This window comes from Pelodiscus sinensis, chromosome 2 (assembly GCF_052426305.1).
Source record: "Pelodiscus sinensis isolate ZL-2025 chromosome 2, ASM5242630v1, whole genome shotgun sequence".
In the NCBI taxonomy this organism is placed as follows: Eukaryota; Metazoa; Chordata; order Testudines; family Trionychidae; genus Pelodiscus; species Pelodiscus sinensis.
Window position 1 is genome coordinate 54,777,698 of NC_143053.1, and position 16,951 is coordinate 54,794,648.

At 38.2% G+C, this 16,951-nt stretch overlaps 1 protein-coding gene across 1 annotated transcript in view; it reads right to left on the reverse strand.

Moving 5' to 3' along the window:
- The window catches only part of PI15 (peptidase inhibitor 15), a 46,415-nt gene extending 29,763 nt beyond the window's left edge, over nucleotides 1-16,652 (reverse strand). The window contains exons 1-2 of the mRNA XM_006131549.5: nucleotides 16,443-16,652; nucleotides 15,582-15,916 (exon numbers count right to left, since the gene is read on the reverse strand). Of these exons, the coding sequence (XP_006131611.1) occupies nucleotides 15,582-15,854 (273 nt within the window). The 5' untranslated portion in view covers nucleotides 15,855-15,916; nucleotides 16,443-16,652. The remainder of the gene's footprint in view (nucleotides 1-15,581; nucleotides 15,917-16,442) is intronic.
- Nucleotides 16,653-16,951: the final 299 nt, after the last annotated feature.

Consider the following 16,951-nt stretch of genomic DNA (forward strand, 5'->3'; position numbering starts at 1 on the left):
TATTATAACATCTAATGCAAGCTTGCTCGAGGGCAGCTGAATTATACTATACATATATTGCAACCTCTAGATATATTTATTTTGTGCTAATTTCCCAAGACTAAAGTTCAGCTTTTAAAATGGTCTCTAAAGAAAATCACTTCTGTTTTATTAGTGAAGTAACATTTTAATATGGTTATTCTTAAATACATTATTGCACTTGGCAGCAACTGTACAGGACAGTTGGAACATGCAAGCTTCGCTAAGGGCATCTGGGGATGATGAATGTGCAATGTCATGGTTAAATTATACTAAAACAAAACAGATTTTAAAATCTACGTTCCCTATTTTTCTGAGCATGCTATTGGGATATATCAAACATTAGTAACTTGGATTTTTTGGCATACAGACACCACATACCATTTGCACTCTGGACGTGCACTACAGGAGTTTTCTTTTGCATTCTTTGATTGCCTGCTATAGGAATACTCAGTTGTAATAGTATTAATATCAGAACTTTCTTTTTAGGTTTGCTCTTTTGGAGGAGTACTTATTGATTTTAGTGGAGAGCGGGCTAAAATTCCATTATAACCAATCTTGACATGAAACATTGTACATTTATCACTGAATTAAAAGTTAAACAGTCATCTAGGGCTTGTGTAAATATTTATTTTTTTGAAAGCTGGGGTGTGAATCTACCTGTGCTAAGCTCCTGTGCACTAGCTGTCTGTATGGACCCTGCCAATGCACACTAAGGGTACATCTACACAGCAAGGCTAAAGTCAAATTAAGCTACACAACTTCAGCTACGTTGATTGTGTACCTTAAGTCGAAATACCTTAACTCGGCTTTGGAGTAGTCTACACAGCAGGAAGTCGAAGGAAGAACATTTTTCCTTCAGCTTCCCTTACACATATGGGGGCTCGTCTACACTGGCCCCTTTTCCGGAAGGGGCATGTAAATTTCATGAGTCGTAGTAGGGAAATGCGCGGGGGATTTAAATATCCCCCGCAGCATTTAAATAAAAATGTCCGCCGCTTTTTTTTTTTTTTCTTCAAAGTAGGAATAAGAGCCTCCGGAAAAGGGCGCTTTTTCCGGAGGATCGGGGCCAGTGTAGACACTCTTTTCCGGCTTTTTTAAAAGCCGGAAAAAAGCGGCGGACATTTTTATTTAAATGCCGCGGGGGATATTTAAATCCCCCGCGCATTTCCCTACTACGACTCATGAAATTTACATGCCCCTTCCAGAAAAGGGGCCAGTGTAGACGTAGCCATGCAGTTTATCATGAGTCAGAGTAAGAAGTCCTTCAGCTCAACATTATTTCAAAATAAAGACTTGTAGTGTAGACACACACTGTTATTTTGGAATAATGTCAGTTATTTTGAAATAACATTGTTGCGTAGATGTACTCTAAAGCTACGTCTGCACTGCCCAGTCTTGCGCAAGAACATATGCAAATGAGGCACAGCGGTGATTATTGCCGTGCCTCATTTGCGTACTTAATGAGCCGCCATTTTGTACAAAAAAACTCTTGCGCAAGAGGTGTTCTGCCCCTTGCGCAAAAATTGCGGCTCATTAAGTATGCAAATGAGGCGCAATGATATGTTCTTGTGCAAGACTGGGCAGTGTAGATGTAGACTAACTGCTCGAGAGTGCATTCAATCTACTCCCATTTCAAAGCAAGGACTGATTCAAGTTCCCATTGACTGCAGTATTCTCTCATGTTCATTCATCATGGAAAAGTGGGGTCATACAGGGTTAACAATGTCAGTGAGATGTTTCTGCTTAAATGCTCTCAGCAATACAATATGCAAACCACACTGATGTTTAAATTGCCACTGTCAGATATCAGAGTTAGCATCCCTTTACACTAGATGGAGCAATTCCTTTCAGAATTATATTGTTTCAATGTGTCTGTTTGAGGAATTCCTGGTGGCTCATGAACCATACTAAATCAAATGACACCCTGAAGGCTTCTTTCCAAACTAGAAGGGCTAGAAACACACATTCTATGTATACTTAATGGAAGTTTAAAATCTGTGCAGATTGAAGGGTCTGCAAGAGGAGTGACCATGTGTGAGCACTGGTTTAGTCCCAATCACAGCCCCAGAGGAGTTGACGTTGATATACTGACCTCTTTCAAGCTTTTGGGTAGCACTGGGAGGACAGGGCTCTTCACATCATATTCCCTAAACTTCTCTAACCAGCTTAGAGCAGTACTGACCCATTCGGGAGGCAGCTGCATTCAACTTCATAGTCTGACAGTTTAACACAAGTCAAAAGAGGGAAAACATAGAAAACTTTGAACCTCAGACTGCTTCATGGAGGATGGCACTCTCCACTTAAAAAAAATAAAGCAGGCAATTCTACTCTGTGTGTGTGCGCGTGCGCACGCGTATGGAAATATTGCCTTTAAATGCTATCCTAGAATATATTTCTTTGACTCAACTTCTATTGGCACAAGCTATAGTTTCCTCCCTGTTATAAAAAATTATCAAAATTCCACCTCAGGGTAGTCCTGTACCAGAGTAAAAATCCATAACCACTGAATAAATCAATCACTCACTAAGGAGAGTTTTCTACTCATCTTATTAATGCATTGTCAGAGAAACAAAGAAAACAAGATGCATTATTTTGAACCACCCATATTGCCCCTATCCTCACCAAGATTTACTATCTGACTTTTAAATTCTTCAAGATGTGTTGTGATTTTTTTCCCCTGGGAAAGAAACTGCTGCTTTACTCCAAATGAATCAGCAAGGTCTATCAGCACTTTGCTATATTAATTGTTTATGCTTATGAGTGGCGTTACAAGTCTTCTTTTTAGTGGCTTATTCCAAAAGTTGTCTACAGTAGGTGCAATTAGAAAAACTTCTTTTAGCTTTTTACAAGAAGGTAAAATAGCATTGTTTCAGGCACTATTCTCTATTTTAGAGAGAGTGAATAGCTCCTTTAGCCGATAATATCTATTTATAGTTGACATAGTTCTTTTCAAGCCAGCTTTTGAACTGTTCCTATTATGTAAGCATGAGATATTAGAAAGAATTACTGATTTTGGTAACTGACTGCAACCAAGTATTCCAGCAAATATATAAATGCGCCTCAGAATTCTGAATTTGTGAGAAGTCAGACTCGAGATCCATAAACATTTTTGGTTTTGGTTTTTTGACAATTTTTTTCTAAGAAAATCACTTTTAGTGAAAATTTTTCATTTAACTGAAAACCCATTTTTTTGTCAGAAAAAAAGTTTTGATGGAAAATGTTGAGAAGCCCCAATGTTAATATCTCAATCGTCTCCTTTTCCATACCACAGTAAGGGAAGATTGGAGTTACAGCATTTTTCTTTTCCCTTACTCCTCAAACTGGAGGTTATCAGGAGCAGCAGGAGGTTTTGGAAAGGTAAACGGCCATAGTGTAGAAAGGGATACATCAGGCAGGGTATTCAGTGACAGACAGTATTGGCACTTCTCTCATCTGCCCATATATTTCTGCATAATTTGTGCTTTCATTTAAAACATTTAAGTCTCTGTACCTTCTAAACACAAACAAAATGTTTTAAACATGAATAACTCTAGTACTGTCTTCCTGAGTCTTCCAAGAAACAGGAGCCTTCACTGTCCAATTCATATTAATGGGATGTTAACTCTGAAAACTAATGACAATGATTTAAATGACATTAATATTAAGCTGCTGATCATTTGGGGAGAAACAGTCAACTGCTCTATAATACTGGAAACATTTTAGAATTATGTGAAGAGTACAGTTAGAGTATAGTCCACTTCCCCCTGTTTTGACCCTGTTCCCATATTAATATGAGGTCTTAATAATTCCTTGCCCAGTTGTGTAGGAGTGACAGGTGTTTAGTCAAGGTCCAGTGTCTTGCACAAGGGTCAAGCAGAGCCTCATAAGAGTATTGGCCTGAATCCTAAATGTCACCTGCAACATTCAATAGTTTGGCATTAGTCCTAAATGTCACCTTATTTTTGAGGTTTGGCCTCTAAAAACCCTACCAATCATTGATTCAATCACTGGTTCAGGCAATAGTGCCTTTTATATTTGGAAGAATTCTAATGTTATTATGCATAATTTCATCAGATAGTATCAATGTTTTTAATTTTTAAGCATTTTTCAATTTTTATCAATTTAAATTTTCTCAGTTGCAGGAATTTGGGGGAAGGGAGTTCCATCAATAATAATGTAATCTAAGTAGACAATGTTAAATGTTATAACCATTAAAACACAATTTGCCAATATTTCATGTTAAAATATATGAAATAGATATCCATCACTAATGCTGGCATTACAGTACTCTCATAAATTCTTAGTCATCCTTTCCTTACTTTGTCTGTAAATTTCAGTCATTACCAACAGAAATGCTTTTTGCCTGTGGGTATACAGTGAAATCAGTGTTTATTAACATTTGCCAATAAAAGTCTCATCATTCCATGTCTATATATAGAGAGAGAGCCCTACACAGATACAAAATTGGTATCTGCATCCACATCTTGCCATTCGTGCTGGATGCATTCCTGGCACCACCATAAATAATGAAATTCATGAATACTGGAAGCCTTGACTCCCAGTGCCCATGGTGAGTGCCCCATAGCTCCCAAACTCACTCTGGGCCAGGGGCTGCAGAGAACTCTTCACAGAATCTGTGAGCTGTAGAGAGCTCACCACGCTGCCAGGAGCCTTGAGGATATTGCCGTGACTTCTGGCAGTTGTAGTGAGTTCCCCACAGCTCCCAGCCTCCTCTGCCAACCCCCCAGGCCAGGAGAGGAGACCCCCCACGAATATGCAGAACTAAGAATAGTAATTCTGCAAATCACAAGAGACTACTGCATGTGCAAAAGTGATACACGGATATCTGCATCTGCCTTCACATCCACAGATGCAGAGGCCTGCTGATATAAAGTGGATATCTGCACATTTGCAGGGTTCTAGATACAAATTTGGTATCCACAGTTACATCTTTATCAGCAAAAATGAACCGCAGATATCTGCATCCACATCTGCAGCTAAGGATACCCCTGGACATAGAGGATATCCGTGGATTTGCAGGACTCTCTCTATATATACACATTTTTCATTAGTAAAGAAGACCATTCTAAGTGCTAAACATGTAAGACATGGACAAGCCGACAGCAAGACAATAAATTTGTTCAAATATCCCTTCAAGGTAACCTTTTGAAATAGAATCTTTCATGTGTAGTTATATAGATACCTGAAACCTTACCTGTACATGCATAATAACAGCATCAGATTAGAAATAAAATTCTGAAATAAATAATTGTGAGGCCATGTGTATCCTAAGAAATTATGTTGACCCAGCTATGTTGCTCAGTGCTGTGAAAAACCCACATCCCTGAGCAACATTGTTAAGCTGACCTAACACCCAGTATAAATAGTGCAAGGTCAGTAGAAGAATTCTTCTAAGAGCTGCTTGGGAAAATGAAACAGAAGGACTCTTGTTGCTATAGTGAATGTCTATCCTGCCAGAGCAATTTAAATGTTGACACAGACATATTGTCAGGTAAATATAAGCTACATCTTCTTGGTTATTAGCATGCACACTCCTTTTGTATTTGTGGCCTCATTTACATGATAGTCATAGCTGCTGATGGATTTTTTATTGTTGGTTAACAAACAAAAAACAAACACCATGGTGGCCCAAAGTGAAAATGGCAGGTGAGACTGCCTACCTACTTTTACTCAGGGTGCATCAAAACCATTAAATATTTACATCAAACTTCTCATTTTATTTCTCACAAGACCTGCATTTTTGCTTATTTGTTCAACTGAGGAAGATGATAATACTTCACAAAAAGTTAAAGCCTAGAGAAGGAGAATAGCCTCTGCAAAAAGACTTCTCTCTGTAGCAAAAAAAAAAAAAAACCACAAAACAAAGCAAAACACACTGGGGAATGGGAGGGGAGAATGGGATGACTGAGGAATGAAATCCTTGGCCCCAATTGGTCAGGCTGCTACTGTGTTCTTATACCATGCTCATCACTGGAGCACCAAAATGCCTTCTTGCATTAGGCAATGTGACCAGATAGTTAGGGCCCTGCATATCCACATTGGATGCGAGTATCCGCTGTTGATTTTTGCAGATACAGATGCAGATGTGGATACCAATTTCATATTCACACGGGTTGCTACACATATCTATCATATGTTGCTGTCAGCACAACTAGGCTACATCTACACTGCAGAGTTTTTGGACAAAAATTACTGTTTTTGCACAAAGTCTCATGGAGCGTCCACGCTACAAGCTCATTTTTGTGCAAGAAAAAGTACAGTAGGTCATCAGAAGACAGGGCTTTTTGCGCAAGAGTTATTCCTCTTTCTACAAAGAATAAGCCTTTTTTGTGCAAGAGCTCTTGCGCAAAAAGGCACGTGTGGACAGACAACAGGGGTTTCTTGCGCAAGAAATCCCTATCGGAAAAAGCACAGGTGCTCTCTCTTACAGAATGGCCATCTAATGGCAGTGTGGACGCTCTCTTGAGCAAAAGCACATCTCTGGCACAAAAGCACGTGGCAGTACGGATACGCTCTTGCGCAAGAACTTTTTGTAGAAGATCTCTTCCACAAAAAGTTCTTGTGCAAGAAGCCTGCCGTATAGACGTAGCCCTAGAGTATAGCTATAATTTCAGCCTTGGGGAGGAATAACAGAAGCTGCCTGCTGCTGTTCCATTATGAAGAGATTTGTTCAAGCTGATTCACTCAGTGTGTGATGATACCTGCTTTCACTGGACACCCACTTAATAACCCTTTCTATGGAGACCTACTACACTGTGCAGAGAGATTAAGAATTCCTCTGCACAGCTTTTCTGCTGGCCCCTTTGTACAGTGAGCATGCAGCTTTTAAAATGTTTTCAGGTATTCTGTGGACAGATGGGATTCTCCAGAATTTGGCGTTAAGTTTAATAAAACAACCACCAATTCTTCTGCTTGCATGCATATTTAGCAGGATGATTGAAAATGCTTCCTCTCTTCTCCCTCGTTCTCTCAGTACATACTATGTGATAAAAACATATGAGATCATTGGAATTTATATAGACAGATTTGGCGAGTTTTATATATTTATTTGGGCTATGAGATCATTTGGATTCAAGGCTGACTCTCTCTAAGAATAAGAACGCTTATTTTACTCTCAGCTTCCACCTGTTAAAAATGTTACTGTGCACACTGTAATAAATTAGTACCTTCTGTGTCTCCACATCACTGCGTGCAGCACAAATTTGAAAATGTAGATAATGGGCTTTTGGCATTTCTTTCTAAAAAACATCCTGATTTATCACCAGCAAGCTGTAGCTCTCTTTTGAATATTATTGCAAATAAATATGAGCAAACAGGTTCACATAAAAATAACCCAAAGAGAAACTGTGCAGAGTTTTAAAGACAGTTGAATAACATTTTAAAATACATAGCACAGCTCTGAACTTCTGCTAAGCAAAAGTGCTGAAATAATACAAGGAGGAAGGGTTGCCTCCCGGGTTGTCATGGGTCTCCAGGAATTAAAGATTTATCTTTAACTAAAGATCATGTGATATAACCTCCAGAAATATGTCCTACCAAAGAGGGCTGCTCCTGAAGTATTCATTCCCAGAGTGGCCAGAATCAGTGTCCTAGAAATCTCATAAAAAGCCTGCTGTCGTGAAACTTCAAACCAGATTCAAGAGGTATAGATAAATTTTATATGAGTTTCCACATTTTTGGATGCCTATTCCACCTGAACCTACACTCTATACACCTACACACTGTTTGAAGTTTGCCCATCACTAATGACCAAATAGTTTTCTTTAGATTCTTTGCTTTTCTTCTCATCTTTAAAACCAGGCTTTAAAAGAATAAAAAGCAAATAAAGAAAATCAGCAGGCTGACAAAGTTAATAGTAATAAGTTCCTTTCGTATGTTATTATTTGTGTATCTTTTGGAAAAGTCAAGTGAAAGAATTACAAACCTCAAAATATTCAGTGTTTTGCTAACCTACTCCAAAACTCATTTTATTTGGCAAGATCTTACTCAGGAAGAGGTACCAAGGGGATCTAACATTATCCAACTGATGATCATACCAATAATTTGCCAAGAGCCTGAAGGAAGAGTCACTTGAAATCTTTCATTAGAAACATTTTCAAAGGGAAATGTCTTTTATTCAAAACCAGAAAATATTAATAGAAATTTTGTTTCTTTTGAAATTTTCTTTTATACAAAAACCTGAAAAATTCTTTGTTTTTTAGTTTTTCATAAAAACCAAAATTTCTGACAAAAAAATTCTTTCATTTCCTTTGAAAATGTTCATGGAAAATACTTACCATTTGCCAAACAATTCTACCAGAGGGACAAATGTCCTATATATAGAAGCCCGTACTGGAGTACCTTTGTTCTTCAGAATAGAGATATGGTCAAGGAGTGATAAGTCTCAACATGAGATGCTCCATCTTCATACAAGTTGACAGGTATTGAATGAAGATCTAGAGAGCCACTGTTCTCTTGGCCACACTTTCATATGCAGCATCAAGATGGTTCTGGGCCATACTGGAGAACTGCAGAGATGTCTATCACAGGCTGAACTATAGCCAACATAAATGGACCACAGCAGTTAATACTTCTGCAGGCTTTTGTCTTTTGCTGTCTTTCATATTCACATTTCCAAAGTTCTAGGGAACACATGCTCTTTCTCAGTTTTGTCTCCGAGATAAAAAGAGGACATAAAGAGGTTTGAAGCCACTATCTTCTCCATTCATGTATGAAGCTAAGTACTATGTGTACCTTGGATCAGGATTCTTGTGAAAAATGCCTGTCTGTTGTCAGCCAAGAAGTTCAAGAGGTGCTATATTTAATAATGAATGAATTTCCAATTCTGAGGGCTCAAGGTTACTGCCTTTCTATCAGAAACTACACTGGGTTTTTATTTTTTCCCTACTGACAAACAGCCAGAAGGCTTTCTGCTGATATTACATTTATATAATGTAAATATTCATCCTCACTTTAGGATGGACTCTCCAAAAAATTCATGCCTAAAACAAGTGAAAGGCACTCTCATGCCAAAGCACGTTTTTAAAAAGCTATTCCTTACCATTTTATTGTTTGAGAAGTTCTTTATTTTTTTGCAGAGAAGGGATGTTTTCCACTTGAGGCCCTTTCTATTGATATTGCAAACTGCTTTCCAATCATTCACTATAAAGCTTTTGTTTTCAAAACAAGCTTTAGGCCAATCCTGGTTGAGTGGGATGTTGAATCATGCCCTCAGATGAATGAGGGCATTCTACAAAGCTGCTCTGACTTATGCTGGCTACCAGTAGTCCATAGGGTGAATACAGCAGAAGTGGATCATTGGGGCACAGAGAAGCCATAGCTTTACACTGCAGTGTCTCCTGACCAAACACCAGGCCGGACTATGCCAGATTTAGAGCCAATTTGTGCTACCAACATGACACAAAGCAACTGTAACAGAGGGGAGATTTATGACTTGTTTGTTCATTATTTTATTTCAAGCTTTACCATTTATACAGGATTTTAAGAACTATGGGCATGTCTACTCAGCAGCGCTAAACTCAAAATAAGCGTATGCAACGTGAGCTACACTAATTGTGTGCCTTAAGTAAAAATGGCTTATTTTGACTTTCGGTGCTCCCTACAGAGCACTTATTTCGGGATATAGCACCATCCCTCGACTTCCCTTACTCCTTGTACAATGAGGGTTACAGGAGTCAGAGAAAGCAGCCTTCCAGCTCGACATTATGTCAAAATAACTGCTCGTGTGTAGATGCAGACTGCTGCTGTGTAGACATAGCCTAAATGACTGAAATAAAATTCAACTGCTTGAACAAAGTCCAGTGTGTGTTATTCCTGAGTTAGTGCCATTGAGGAAGTTAGCAAAGCATCAATTAAAATTATTGGGCCTAATTTTCATTTACACAAAAGCTGTCTTTCATTGTTCAGGTAATAGAGCTTTAAAGTGAAGGTGACTATAATTTACATATGTTAACAATAAAAACACAGGAGAACATACCTATTCAAAGAGATTAAACATATTTGATGTATATCATACAACCTAGAGAAATGATGCAAAGAAGACAACTTCCTGCACATTTTTGAGAGGTAACGATATGAAATGGAACAGGAAAATACATTTGATTACTTAGTTATAAACAGCATTTAAAGAGTAATAATCTTTACTTCTAAAGGAAAGATTTAGGTTAGACATTTCTAATGCTAATGTAGCCCCTATTTCATAGTATTCAGACAAAACACTGTTTAGATTACACCAAGGTAAAATATTTGTTAATAGATGTTACTGAGACATCTTCATTATACATGTTCTATGGTAGACTTATAAAAACCATATGGTTAATGTAGAAGACAGTTATGCAAGGGGTTAGAATAGACTGTATGAACTAAGAGATCCTGTCCAACCCATTATATATGTCTCTCTAAAAAGTTAATTCTATAATCCTTGCAAGAATAGTTGATTTCAATGGGATCATGAATATGAGCAAAGGCAAACAGCTCAAGAAATAAGACATCTTCTGAAATATATGAAAGAAGAAAAGAAATTATTATGTAGACACCTGCAACAGTTCTCCTTTCATAATGTCAATGCAACAAAACAGAAAGGTATTTTATCAGAAGTGCCAGACTGCTGGAGGACAAACCAAATCAACTCACTTTGTTGTTTTATGATTAAAGGTTTTCAGGTGTCAAATAAGCATTTTTAATATGCTTGGAATGGTAAGCAAAATTGCTTCAATCTATTTGATCTATCCACCACCCAGTATGTAGTTCAAAAGCATTTTCAATAGTAACTGGATGCTCAGGCATGTTTATACTGAGACTTTCACCTTTACATCCCTAGTTTTAATCTCACTAATAGTATAGGAAAGTTATGACCACCTCAGGGAAACTTATGGTCTCTGTGAAGTGAATTTGTGAGCTTGATAGAGCTCTTAGTGAACTTGAAGATGCTTTCTAAATACACACTGGCTGTGTCTACATTGACCCCTATTCCGTAATAGGGATGCAAATGTAGCACTTTAGAATAGGCAAATCCGCGGGGGATTTAAATATCCCCCGCGGCATTTGCATTAACATGGCTGCCGCTTTTTTCCGGCTTGTAGATAAGCCGGAGAAAAGCGCCTTTCTGCACGCGATCCTCCGGAAAATAAGCTCTTTTCCGGAGGATCTCTTATTCCTACTTGAAAGGATCCTTGAAAGTAGGAATAAGAGATCCTCCGAAAAAGAGCTTATTTTCCGGAGGATCGCGTCCAGACTGGCGCTTTTCTCCGGCTTATCTACAAGCCGGAAAAAAGCAGCAGCCATGTTAATGCAAATGCCGCAGGGGATATTTAAATCCTCCGTGGATTTGCCTATTCCAAAGTGCTACATTTGCATCCCTATTACGGAATAGGGGCCAATGTAGACACAGCCACTGAGTATAATTTGAAAATTAATAACTCACTGATCAATAATAACATGGTGAAATATATGTAGAAACATTATAGGCAAAGTTATGAATTTCCTCTGTATGATGGTGTTAGAATATGTTCAAATATCCACAGCCATGACTGGGCAAAAGTTGTTAAATATGTCTCTCTTAGACAAAGGAATGAATGTTTACCTGTAAAATCAGAACTGCGGCCAAATACATTGATTTTCATCTTCAGTTTGCAGGGTTGCTGTAGCCATGTTGGTTTTGTGATATGAGAGAGACAAGGTAGGTGAGGAAATATATTTGATTGAACCAATTTTATGATGAAAGAAACAAGCCATAGAGCTACTTAGACCTGAAAAACAACAGCCTTGGAGGTTGACAAACCGTGGAGCTTGAAAGCTTGTCTCTTTCAACAACAGAAGTTGGTCCAATAAAAGAGACTTCCTTACCTATCTTGTCTCTCACTTTAACACTCTGCATCAGATACCACTTACTACAATAGGCCTGATTCTTTTCTTGCTTTCTCTAGTGTAAAACAAGAGTAACTTCACTGAAATTGATGATGTTACAGTTGTGTAAAACCTAGATAAGTAATGGAAAATCAGGTTTCAAATAATAATGTCAAATAACTCAAACTTTGAGTGTCAGGAATTCCAGTTTGCCAATACAAAATCGAAGTAAAAAATGTTAAGATCAGAACACATGTGTTTCACTTTTATAATATGGCAACAATAGAAATAGATTCCATTGTGCTTATCAATTTGGCTATCAAAGTTAATGTGTCATGGAATCTCCTGAGGTCTGGTAGTAAAGTAAGCTGGCCACCATCATATACAAATCTTGGACATTTTTGGCCTTTCCTTATATCGCGAGTACAGCCAAGAGACGCTCTGTAACACACAAGAATTTAAGACAACAGGTATCTCATCACAGCAGATGGCATAACACTCAATGACCTCAAAATATTAGTAAATGTACAGGCTGCCTGGGAGGCAGAACAGAGTTAGTGTCAGGAGTAGACAATGAAATAGATTTTGAGGAGACATGCATGCATGGAGGTAGACACAGAGAACTATACCCACAGAGAAATAACCCCGCTTCATTAAAATAAAACTAGCCACCGCGTTATGCTGGCTCAGCTGATCGTCGGCACAACATAGCAGCCAAGACACGGATCGGTCGGCAAGGAAAGCCTTTGTCGACCGATCCTGTAAACCTAGTTTCACAAGGCATAAGGGATAGGTCGGCAAAGGCTTTTCTTGCCGACCGATCCCCGTCTTGGCTGCTGCTTTGTGCTGACATACAGCTGAGCCAGCACAATGCAGTGGCCATATTTATTTTAATGAAGCGGGGGATATTTAAATCCCCGCTTCATTGACTATGTCAGTATGTCTAATTTACATGCCTCTGCCAGCAGAGGCATGTAGTCTAGACATACCCCTGGAGTTTGAGGCCCACATTCCAGTGTTAAGTCCTAAACCCTGTCAATAGAAAAGACTGAGAAAGTGGAAAGGAGTTGGGGTGTAGGGCACTTGTGAGAAGAAGAAAGAATATAATTAGGGGGAAAGAACAGAATATGATTTGTTTTGCCAGTGGAAAAAAACAAGGAGAGAATATATTTTTCTGGTTTTTTTTTTTTCAAACTAGTATGCTCTCCCTATTTTAGATGAAATGACACCCTGAGGATGCTGCACGGAATACATCTTGTTAGGCAAACTACTCAATGCAATGAAACAACTTCCTCGGTTACTTCAGATTCCCCCTGCACCTGACACACTTTTTTCTCACCATAAAGCAATTAAGATAAGGACTTAGGAAGATCATATTCACAACTAGCTGTATAGGATGACATCATTCTGTGAACATTCAGCATGATACATTGTGTCTGTTGGCAATGACAATATGTCCCGAATATTATATGTGGGAATAGATGCTGAATGTCATAACCTCATAAATGTAACAGAGACCTGATGTTCCCAACAGCACATCACTGATGAAATTACACATGCTGAAATTTCATGAAGAAATTATATGGAGATGTCAGAATGGAATCCAAGCTTTTCATAAGATTTCAATAAAATGCAGTTGTGGGGAGGGGGTGGGAGAGGGCAGCTAATGAATTATTGGTAGTGCCTTGAACTACAGCTTGCAGAGCTGAGTGTGAATTGTAATCTTTAGTCCTTTTGCCCCCAGAGTTCTCTGAACTCTGAAGGAAGAAGCAATGGAATACAAAATTGCCATTGTGTCCCTTGCTGACTAGTTAAAAGAGGAAGAGGTGTGTTGGTGGTTACTGAACTGGCTGATGTTGAAAGGTGCACCGAACCACCTGCTGGATGCCTGGTTGCAAGGTATTCTACTGTGAGGAGGGCAAAAAGGGGAGTAAAATGTACCTTGTCATACATCATACCCCTGCTGCCAATGGCAGGATCTTGGTTCAAAGGTTGCCATTTTGGGGTGAAGCCCAGCAAAACAAACAAACAAACAAAAAAACCAACAATATTTAATGAAGCCTAAGCAGTTTCTGAAAGGTGTTAATTCACCTAAATACATTTAATTAACAAAATCATCCTCTTCCCTGCTGTTTGCACATTCCTAACTTTCATCTTGTGAATGATTCTTTAAAAAAAAAAAAAAACCCTCTGGAGAATATGAGTTTTTCCTTTGACATTTCTTTGATAGTGAATTCCAGCTGCTTTCGTTATAGTCAATTGCATAGTACATTTCCAAAAGACATAAGGCAAAGGGAGGGTAACTCTACGCTGCCCTTCTTTCAGACATCAGAGTGAAGTTTATTTAAACAGAATCAATAGAAACCATAAGTCACAGAATTCAGGAATTAAAAGGCTGATTGAGCTTGACTTTTGACCTTCTTATTGTTTTCTGACTCTGACCTTTTCACTTAACCAAATTTCAAACTCAGTCTACATCACAGTCACAAGCCCTGATACTGCAAGCTTTGGAGCACACTCAGCTCTCTGAGATGCCCTTGGGAGATACTCAATATGTTGCATGATCAAACCCAGATTTAGGTAACATCTGTGACAGAAAGAAGTCCAAATTGTTAGTGGCTAGTTACTAAAGAGGAGGAGTTTGTTTTACTATCACCATCCTCTTTTTGCATGTCATGTTGGTGGTGTCCTATTTCTTAAATCTGTTAACCATCTGTTGTCATCTGAGATGTGCTGGTGTCTGTAAGTGAATATTATACTCCTTATGAAAAATTTGGCTTCCCCTTAAAAACACTGTGAATTCCTTCCTTGATATGTAAAATGACTTCTGCTTAAGTGATCTATTTTTAACATTAGAGTATTAAAGGTATGCATGCATTGAAAGTTGAAACACACATTAAAAATACACTGGCTGAGCAGTTATTTCAGTGACAAAGTATTAAATCATAATGAGGAAATAACTAGGGTGGTCAGTTAACATACTTCAGGAACAGATAATTCCCCAAAAGAATTTTAGCCAGTTAAGGGGGGAGGGGGGACGGGAAGGGGGGGGGGGGGGACTACCAATATCATGTATCTGATTTCTGAGTAAATCCAACATGTTTAGATAAATATTTTAAACAAGTACGGTATCTTACAGAGAAATAAAACCATTATATGAACACAAAATATGCATGCAAAATGAAACTCATGATCTCCTGACAAATCAATCTCTGCACATAATATATGTGGAAGAGTCAAGCAATGTCCATGGGATGCATTTTTTAAAAAAAGGTATCAGTGATATGACTTAGTGTGCTCCCTAGCAATTCAGTAATTAAACTATTAGTAAATGGGATCTTAACCAGTTTATTTAGACCCTAATTATTACAGATTTTGTATCCCTTGCCTTGGTGAGCAGTGACTCATATCAGTAACCCTTCATCCCATTGTCTTTATTGGAAGTATTTGTAAAAATAAATGTTCACCAGGGTGAGCAAAGGTTTCACAATTTGGTTTTTTTTAGCTCTTATTAAATATTCATTACAATACTTCAGCTAACACGTGCTCCCCCATTAGAGTAAAACCATAGAGTGGCTACAAATTATTTGCCTACTGAACTAAAAAAATATTGGCTTGGCTCTGGAAAATGAAGTCACTGATTTGTAGTCTCTGATATTTTCCAGCAGGTTTGATGAAATGTTATTCCCCTCAGAAATAAATGAAAGTTCACTTACCATATACTCCATGTTTGAAGCAGGTGGAAAGACTTTGCCTCTGACTTGATTATGAAAATCAAGGATGGCAATCATGTCATTCTGTGAAATGTATCGCTTCCGCCTGACTTTGGGAATTTTTCCGGAGTCCAAGTGAGCTGCCAAAGCTGCTTCAAAGTCAGTGAAATTTTTGTTTGAGAGGAATAGGTCAGTGGAATTGGGTAATGCTATTGCACTTGTTTCACATAGAATGAAAAATAAGAAAACACAGCTGATTGCAGAGATTGCTGTCATTTTAGGGCCAAGGGAGGAAGCTAGGCCACAGGGTTGCTCAGCTGTAAGGCAGGAGAGCAGATCTGTGGAAGAGAAGGGGTGAAAAGATTTGATTCTGTACACACATCTAAGGCTTAATAGAAAAAAGGAACTCTTTCCCCCCAAGATCAAATCTCTGATTCAAAGCAATCTAGGGCTATTCTTTTATACCACAGTGTATGCAAGTGAACCTTAATATGAACTTTTAAAAACTAAGGTCAAATAAAGTACCATCATATCCCCCCACAGATACATTTTCTGAACTATGACTGTACTAATACACACCATCAGTTTGTACTACATACCATATACTTAGTTCTAGCTATGCAGACTGTAAGGAAACTCACAGAATTTTCTTTACTGAGAATGAAAAATATATTCCAGGGCATGTCTTTTACCTCTTGTATTCATGGCTCTGATAATGCCTAACATACAAACTAACAGGCAAAGGACACAGAAATAATGGAAATAGCACATTTTAGTAATAATATTCAAATATTACTCCATCAAAATGCGATGAACAGAAATAAAAATGCATGCAAAGCAAACTTACTGAGCTGAATGGCTTACCTCTGTGTAATACCAAAACTGAATACAATATATTGTGATCCCAATTTATACAGGTCTTTCTTATGTTGTAGTCTGAACCCTTGTAATGAGGGTTGTGTCTTATTACAAACCCTCAAAGAACAAAACTCTGCTAGTTTTGAAAGCTGCTGGCTACAGGAGTTACTAACAGCTTTTATATGTTACAGTCTGTATGATCCAGAAAGGGCAGTCTCTCTCAGGGTCTCTTCCAAGCCAAAATGGGAGGGAAGGAGTTTTGCACAGAACACACAATGATTGGGTGGCATCTTTTTAATGTAGGTGGTTAGGATATTGGGTCACACCCACAGCTTCTATACAACAAAGAGGCAAAAGACAAACCATTTCCCCCCTTGGTAGTTCCTATCTTTTCTCATACAGTTTTTTCCTCAGCCTCATTTGATTAAATTCATCTTGATGTTCTAATACTATTTTATGCTGATCATGGTATGTATATTTTAAAACATCAATATTCCACTAATAGGCAATACAAA